The 9,556-nt window shown below is 34.6% G+C and overlaps 1 protein-coding gene across 1 annotated transcript; it reads left to right on the top strand.

Moving 5' to 3' along the window:
* The first annotated feature begins 2,329 nt into the window (after positions 1-2,329).
* On the top strand, positions 2,330-5,704 carry LOC134717796 (uncharacterized). Its single transcript, XM_063580289.1, has 2 exons — positions 2,330-2,783; positions 4,710-5,704. The coding sequence occupies exons 1-2, from the start codon at positions 2,771-2,773 to the stop codon at positions 5,702-5,704; spliced, it is 1,008 nt and encodes a 335-aa protein (XP_063436359.1). The 5' UTR covers positions 2,330-2,770.
* Positions 5,705-9,556: the final 3,852 nt, after the last annotated feature.

Below are 9,556 nucleotides of genomic sequence, written 5' to 3'. Positions count from 1 at the left end.
TTTTAATATGTTTCTGTGAAAAAATAACATAAAAATGTGGTGCACACACATGTTATTTAAAGTATGCACCACATGTTTGATGTTATTTTGAATAGACGGAACAAAATTGTGTAAGTTTCATAATTTAATTCAAAGTTCCGTTTTAAACAGGAGTAAATGAATAAAAACTGGTCATGACGTCAAAATAACATGACAAAATTATGTTTTTGTCTTTCAACTGATCGACAAAATGCTGTCAGCCAATTATTTTTATTTTGAACCCCAAGGGTGGCTGGGGTATAGAAATATGGTCACTTGGTCTTCTCCCGACCGGCAGTAAAACGCTTGCTTAAGTGGGGCGTCCGTTTGGCTGTGCGGGATGTATCAAGTTCGCAGTCACGTCCGGTCAGAAGGGGGACGTTAAATCCGATGCCTCGTGTAAAGAGAGTGTCACGCTCTTTGCATGTTAAGAACCCTTGTAACAACTCTTTGAGGGGTCCGTAGGTGGCCTGTTGCAAGGCAAAATTTCTGTCCCTATCCAATTTACCCTTTTTTTTTCCAGTGGCTGTCCAAAATTCCCCGACCATCATCCCAGATGGCCTCTATTGTATTTATTGTGAACTTGTTCTCGTCCTGAATATGAAATGAACCTAAGTTTATACTGGGTATTGTGGATCTTAAACGATTTTATTAACTAGAAATTTCCCATCTCTCTTATACCATCAAAGATATATCTGATTAATCGACTTACTCCTATTTCAAGTTTAATTAAAAAAATATGAATTTTCCACCACTACAATGCCGTAGTTTTTCTAAATCAAAGAACCGGTTTTATAATTCGGAATCTTGAATCACATACAATTTTAAGTGGTCACGAATTTAAATCTCTTGTTTGAAGTGTCTGCTCTTACATCTTATCTATAGTTACATACGTAAAATTATTATTGTTTTACATATCCGAAGTATCCATTTAAAACTCATCTCCTATCCAATGCAGACAGTTATTTTTTTGAGATCTCCGTGAACACAATAAAAATAAAACAAATCCTCTTATAATTCAGCAACACTATGTATAAATTAAAGCCGATTATCTAGATTTTTCAACTGTCTATACTGATGGATCAAAAGATGGTGACAGAGTTGCATCTGCTGCTGTCTATAGGGACAGAGCTGCAACCCTCCGTTTGCCATCTGATGCATCCATCTTTACTGCTGAAGCAGAAGCAATCCACCATTTTCTACATTTGAAAATGCCTGTACGAAGTCAGGAATATGACAGTTCTTGTCCATTCGTTCTTAATGCGTTTTGTTTTTTGATTTTGCCATGTGATTATGGACTTTCCAAATTGATTTTCCTCTGAGTTCAGTATTTTTGTGATTTTACTTTTTAAACCTAATTTAGGCAAACCTTTTAATAATATTATGTGCAGAAAAGATCAGTGTGTTATTACTAGATGTCGTATTGGTTATACTAGAATAACACACGAGTATCTTTTAAAAAATGGGTTAAAAATGGCTAGTCATTTTGTTTAATTTGTTCGGGGCGTACTCCATGTTTTAGATTCACCAATATAGCTCTTTCTTAAAAGAGATATGTTTAGCACATCAATTATCGATCCAATTTGGAAACCACGTTTTTATGTCCCAACGGATTTGTAGCTTTTGTGGGACCAAAGTTGTTGATCATAGAGGACCAACGGGGATCAGATGTCCAAAGAACATATCTTATGACTTTTCTTTTGATACACGTAATCAGGGACAGGGTGCTAATGCTATGTCTTTAGAAAATCTTTCTTCCACCCCCGATAAAAGTGAAAATGGCGCGCTGGAAACCATGGCGGGTAATGTACCCAAAACCCCGAAACAAAGCCTTGACGAGACTTTGTCAGCTCTAGAGCAAGAGAATGAAAAACTTTTAGAAGAAATTAAATTGCGTGAACTTGTCGAAAAGAACAAAACTCTGGAAAAAAAACTTAAGCAAACGGACTTTAACGTGAAACAAAAACAGGACCAAACTAACAAAATTGATTTAAAATCCTTGAGAAAAGACGAAGACTTGAAACAGAAAATAACAGAAAAACAGAAAGGATTAGTGAGCAAATTATTCATATCTGATGATTCCGATAGTGATACAGAATCAGAAGGTGAGATTCATTTCACACAAACATTCAAAACACTTAACTATCCTAAATTCAAACTCAAAAAGAATAAAAACCTTTCAAAATCTGGTTCATCTAGAAAATCTAGTGATAAGGCAATTTTTCATATCGCATGGCCTCATGAGTTTGCCGGGAGTGACGATATCGAATTCATGTCCTTAAGTTATACCTGCTCTTGTCAGAGGAGAAAATTACATTATACATAATATTGAACCCGCAGAATATAGAGACAAACGTGCTGAACATCTGACACAGCTTATGTTTTATAGTGAACAATTTATATGGTCTGATGTGCTTGCATTTCACAAAGATGTACTACGAGAAATAGAAACTGGTCGTGCTTCATGGAATGACAATTTTGAATTTTGCAAAGCACGTCGCTTGCATCAGTCTCACCCTAGGTTTTATTGTTCAGCTTACAACAAAGGTTCATGCAACAAAAAAGAATTACACAAAAATACTCTGGGTTTATTGGAGGAACATTTCTGTAGTTCATGCTGGATTAAACGAAAAACTATAATGAATCATGCTGCTAAAGACTGTCAAAGTCAAAAACAGTTCCAGGGTAATGCAGGTCGAGGTCGAGGTTCAGACTATGTCCAAAATTGGCAACATGACTTTCCTGCACACAGATGACTAGGAAAAGTATGTGGTAATTCAGCTATAACTATTGATGTATCAACACAAACTGACAATTCTTACACACATAATGAAATCAATGTAAAATCAAAACTATTTATTATGCCTTCAAAATTTCAAAGCAGATCAAATGTAGATGAATGTTTTAAAAGTACTGTTATTGGTACTTGTGTAGATCATACACGTAGAACAATTGTAAATGACTTTACACTGGTAGATAATAATGTTAATGATGATATTAATCAGGTGTGTCAAAATCCTGTTGTTCTTCATGATATTGTTTTTAAATCAGGGGTTCCAAATTATATTGGATCACAAATACATGTTCCTTCAACAATGAACATTCCTATATGGAGAAAATTGTTAGATGGTTATCATGACTATAAAATTGTTGATTTTTTAGAATTTGGTTGGCCTGTTGGCTATAGCAAACATGAATTTCCAGAGACTATTGTTAGAAATCACAAGTCAGCATTGTTTTTTAGTGAGCACATAGACGAATACATAAACAAAGAATTATCATATAATGCTTTAGTTGGCCCTTTTAAGGTCAACCCTTTTCAAGTTCCTTTAGCTACCTCACCTTTGTCTTCTGTTCCCAAAAAAGATACAATAGAGAGAAGAACTATCATGGACTTGTCCTTTCCCATAGGTACTTCAGTCAATGATGGCATACCAAAACATACTTACATGGGTGACCCATTCACATTCCACTACCCTGCCACTGATCACTTAGTACAGCTTATAAACGAAAAGGGTCCCAACTGTCTATTGTACAAAGTGGACATAAAGAGATGTTACCGTTGGTTACCGGTTGATCCCTATGATTATCATTTATTAGGACTAGTCTGGAATGACCAGTTATACTTTGACACTAAAATTCCCTTCGGTTTGCGTACAGGGGCTATGGCAGCACAAAGGACCACAAATGCTATAATGTACATGTACAGAAACATGGGTTACAATGGTGTTAACCATATTGATGATATAGGTTCAGCTGAAACGACAGAATTTGCGGGGAATGGTTTTCACATTCTCAAAAATTTAATTGATGATCTTGGTTTTAAAGTTGCAGAGCAAAAATGTTGTGCACCCAACACAAATATGGTATTTCTTGGAAAACAATTTGACACTGTAAATATGACAATTTCTATTCCCATGGACAAATTATGTGAAATAAAAGGAGTTATTGAGAAATTATTGACTAAGAAAACTATCACAAGAAAAAAGCTTGAATCAATTATTGGAAAGTTGTCCTACATAGCTGATTGTATTAGATCTGCAAGGTTATTCATTGCACGCTTGCTTGCTCTACTCAGAACTGTATCACGCAAAGGTCATCATATTAATTTGAATGGCGAAGCCAAAAAAGACTTGAAATAGTTTTTAAAATTCATGACAAGGTTCAATGGAAAAACCACAATTCCAGAGCATATCTGGACCACACCGGACCAATTAATACAAACTGATGCGTCTTTATCAGGAATAGGTGGTATTTTTTATAATAGTGGCATCACTGAGTACTTTCATAGTGATATACATACATCTTGGTCAGGCCACCATATTAGTGTTTATGAACTTTTGGCTGTCCTGATCAGTTTTAAAGTGTGGGGTAAAAAACTGCAAAATAAACGTATTGTGTTGCAATGTGACAATTCATCTTCAGTCAGTCTACTTAATACAGGTAGATGTCGTGATAAAATCATGCTTAGCATAGCAAGAAACATTTGGTTAATTTGTGCGCAATATAACATTCAAATCAAAGCGATACATATTCAAGGAATAAACAATCGAGCAGCAGATATTTTGTCGCGTTGGACATCAATTGAAAACCCTTATGCAAAACTGTCAACTGCTTTAGATGACACTTGTATGTTAGATATTGAAGTGCTGGACAAATTATTTAAGTTAGACTTTTCAATTTAATTTCAGAAACCAGATCAGACGAATGGCTATCACTTCGTCGGAAAGCAAGAACAGTTTTAAAAGCAGCCTTCAGACCGGGAACTTTTAAAAATTTGAGGACTCAGCTAAATACATACCTTTTGTTTTGTGAAAATTTTTGTAGATCAGCATTTCCTGTTGATCAAGAGACACTCTGCGGATATGTGTGTTTTTTGTCAGATAACTTTAAGAATAGTGGATCCGTTAGAAATTACTTTTCAGGTGTTAAAACGTGGGCCATTCTGTTAAATTTTGATACTGAGGAGTTTAATTCACCGTCGCTCAGGCTAACCTTGTCAGGTATTGACAAGCTTAATACTAATATTCCAAATATAAAATTACCATTTGAACCATATCATTTGAACCGCATGTTTGAAGTCCTAGATATGACAAGTGTACAGGATGCTGTGATGTGGGCTGTTATTATGATAAGCTTTTATGCTATGCTTAGAAAATCACAATTCGCTAACAATTCAAGGACAACGTTTAACCCTAAGGAGCAGTTAACCAGAGGTGATATTCAAATTACTGAGGAAGGATTAATTATCGATATACAGTGGTCAAAAACTAGTCAAAAACATAAAAATATTCACCAGATTCCTCTTAAAAGAGTCGAGGATTGTACTCTATGCCCGGTACTGGCTTATTCTAGAATGGTAACAATGTTGCCTGCACTACCAGGAGAACCCGCTTTTGGTCTTAGTGATAGTAAGGGAAAGATTTGTGCCTTTTCAAAGTCAGACATAGACAAAATTCTTCACAAACTCTTAGTGCGTTGTGGAATAGACACTTCACAATACTCGTTTCACAGCTTGCGTAGAGGCGGTGCAACTTGTGCATCAGCTGCTGGATGCTCAGACTCGGAAATTTGTACAATAGGCAATTGGACTTCCTCTTGCTACAAGGGCTACATCAAACACTCTACTGACAAACTGTATTACATTTCAAGCAAGATGGGACTTTTTTGCAAACTTTCCAACTGATAAACATCCATGATAAATTTTATTTTGTCCTTCCCTCTGATTTCTGTGCTTGGCATTGCGTTGCCTTGGTAATTGTGGTGTTCATTTTTTATATGACAATTGGTGAAATAACATTGTTTCTTTATGCGTGTTTGCATATTTATATTTTGTATGCGTATTTGCATTTGATTTATTAAACACCACCTTTGAATGCCAGCACAGACTTCAGTTTTTATATAGCCTATCTGATAGTACAGTTCAAATTGGTTAAAAATGGCTAGTCATTTTGTTTAATTTGTTCGGGGCGTACTCCATGTTTTAGATTCACCAATATAGCTCTTTCTTAAAAGAGATATGTTTAGCACATCAATTATCGATCCAATTTGGAAACCACGTTTTTATCCCTCCCGCCCACCCTATCAGAATTATTGTCTTATTTCATATGCATTATGTTGAAATTTTTTTTCTCGACATGTTTTAGCTTGCAACTTTAGTGAAATGTTGTTTGCAATATTTTTTTTTGTATTATTTTTTGTTGTATAAATTTAAAATTATTTTACCTTTATAGGTAATTGTGGTGTTCATTTTTTATATGACAATTGGTGAAATAACATTGTTTCTTTATGCGTGTTTGCATATTTATATTTTGTATGCGTATTTGCATTTGATTTATTAAACACCACCTTTGAATGCCAGCACAGACTTCAGTTTTTATATAGCCTTTCTGATAGTACAGTTCAAATGAAGATGTACCACAATGTGTTCCTTGCAACTGCAAGTATTCTATTAAACTCTGAACTCGGAGGAAAATCAATTAGAAAGTCCCAATTCACAGGAAGACCAAGTGACCACATTTCTATACCCCAGTCACCCTTGGGGGTATATTTATAATAAAAACACCGGCAATTTCATAAAAAAACTAGATTATGGCTCTGCAAGGAAGTCCTACAAATAGATCCTCGATGCTGTGCATCATCAAGGTTTGCGTCTCTGTCTTGGCGTATTTAAAACCTCACCAGTTGAGAGTCTATGTAGAGGCTGATGAGCACTCACTCTCTGTCAGACGTTTGAAGCTTGGACTTCAATATGCTGTCAAACTAAATGCCCATTCAGATAATCCTGCCTACAGCTGTGTTTTTAATCCGATTTATGAAGATATTTTTGCAAAACAAAATTCCTCCGTTAGGTATACGTTTAAAACCTAATTTAGCTTCTTTTGATTTAAAATATGTTGCTCAAGTTAAAACTTGCAAATGTCCTCCATGGGAACTTCCCAAACCAAAAATGATATTTGATCTCCGTGAACACAATAAAAATAAAACAAATCCTCTTATAATTCAGCAACACTATGCTGAAATTAAAGCCGATTATCTAGATTTTTCAACTGTCTATACTGACGGATCAAAAGATGGTGACAGAGTTGCATCTGCTGCTGTCTTCAGGGACAGAGCTGCAACCCTCCGTTTTCCATCTGATGCATCCATCTTTACTGCTGAAGCAGAAGCAATAGTTTTGGCTTTGAAATTTATTGCTACTTCAGATATAAATCCAAATTTATTATATGTTCGGATTAACTTTCATGCTTACAAGCTATACGAAATACTAAAATTAAAAACCCAACAATACCGAAAATTGTATATGTAATGAGGAATTTAAAAATTCTTCTGAAAGAAATAATATTTCTATGGGTTCCGAGTCATGTTGTAATCCTTGGAAACACAGCTGTAGACCTTGAGGCAAAGAATGCCCTGTGATATACCATATACCGATTTTAAATCTAATATTAGAGAATATGTCTTTAATATATTGAAAAATAAATGGAGTAAAAAAGATGATAATAAATTGCATGAAATTAAACCTTATTTAGGTAAACCTTTTAATAATATTATGTGCAGAAAAGATCAGTGTGTTATTACTAGATGTCGTATTGGTTATACTAGAATAACACACGAGTATCTTTTAAACAAGAGGCTGTCACGACGACAGCAAGCCGGATTTATTTAGCATTTATTTGTGTCCAAGCAATATCACAAGAACCATTACTGATGATTGGTGAAAGTGAAAATAGTCAATATCAAATTAGACCTCTATTTTGCCATCAGTATCAACATATTAAAATTTGAAAAGCTTAGATTGAATGGTTTCGTGAGTAAATGCAACAACGTGAATCGAATGGAAACACCATTTTTCAATCTTTCAAGAACCATAACTCCTGAACGGTAAAAGTCAAAATCGTCATTATTGAACTTGACCTTTATTTTGTCATCAGTAACAACATATTAAAATTTGGGAAGCTTTGGTAGAACAGTTCATGCGTAAATGCACGGACACGACTGGAAACGCCATTTTTCAATCTTTCAAGAACCATAACTCCTGAACGGTAAAAGTCAAAATCGTCATTATTGAACTTGACCTTCATATTGTCATCAGTAAGAACATATTAAAATTTTGGAAGCTTTGGTAGAATAGTTCATGCGTAAATGCACGGACACAACTGGACACGCCATTTTTCAATCTTTCAAGAACCATAACTCCTGAACGGTAAAAGTCAAAATCGTCATTATTGAACTTGACCTTCATATTGTCATCAGTAAGAACATATTAAAATTTTGGAAGCTTTGGTAGAATAGTTCATGCGTAAATGCACGGACACAACTGGACACGCCATTTTTCAATCTTTCAAGAACCATAACTACTGAACGGTAAAAGTCAAAATCCCCATTATTGAACTTGACCTTCATTTAGTTGTCAGTAACAACATATTAAACATTTGATTGTCGCCCGCCCGACCGACCGACCGCCTGCTGAGCATCCCCAAATCAATAACCGACATTTTTGTCACAAAAATCCGGTTAAAAATAAAGATGAACCACAATGTGTTTCTTGCAACTGCAAGTATACTATTAAACTCTGAACTCGGAGGAAAATCAATTAGAAAGTCCCAATTCACAGCCAAACGGACGCCCCACTTCGGCAAGCGTTTTACTGCCGGTCGGGAGAAGACAAAGTGACCATATTTCTATACCCCAGTCACCCTTGGGGAGTATGTTTATAATAAAAACACCGGCAATTTCATAAAAAAATCAGTCAGGAAAATAAAAAAGGCAACATCTCGAGTGTCAACAGATTTTTTTAAAATAAAAAAATAGGAATCGAAATATGCTTTTTAAATATTGTATTAAAAGAAACCACTTGTTTCAAAGAGATTAACGGGAAATATGTCAAAATAAAAAAGCACGAGTGATCTGCCTGACCAAAATGTTTTACTTGCGTGAAATGATTGACAGGTGTGAATAGACGTACAGGCTCCGATGGGGAAAGGTGTATCAAAAGGAAAATAAGTTTATTCACAATGCCTTTACATTTTTTTTATGCGATATGTTGGCCTTACACTTAAAAATGTGTTTCTAATAATAACGTATAAAGGAACAGAACGTTAAAAGGGGAAATATTATAACCATCAACAAAAACTCGTATAATTTACGGGATTGATTTCTTAACCATTTAATTTAAATTTCGATTGAAAACAGTCTTGGTTATTATTAGGCTTATTATTTTGAATTAGATGAAATATTTACGGTTTACAAATACAAATACAAAATAGTTTATTGGCACAAAACAATTGCAATAATTGGCAACACAATATATTGTTAAAAATCGTCCTTATTTCATTTTCAAGTTATAAAAGAATTAAAATCCCATATTTATGCTATTTGATTTTAATTCTTATATTAATTTTAATTCTTTCTCTTTGAATACAAAAACATATTTCAAATTTATCTATCCGCCATAAATACTAATATATATGTACAAGTAAAATTTATATCTAATCAAGCTGGTACAGATTGATTTACGACCTTCCACTTGGATATT

Source organism: Mytilus trossulus, chromosome 5 (genome assembly GCF_036588685.1).
Source record: "Mytilus trossulus isolate FHL-02 chromosome 5, PNRI_Mtr1.1.1.hap1, whole genome shotgun sequence".
Taxonomy (NCBI): Eukaryota; Metazoa; Mollusca; class Bivalvia; order Mytilida; family Mytilidae; genus Mytilus; species Mytilus trossulus.
The sequence above is the reverse complement of the archived record's forward strand: the minus strand, read 5'-3'. Positions and strand labels throughout refer to the sequence as shown.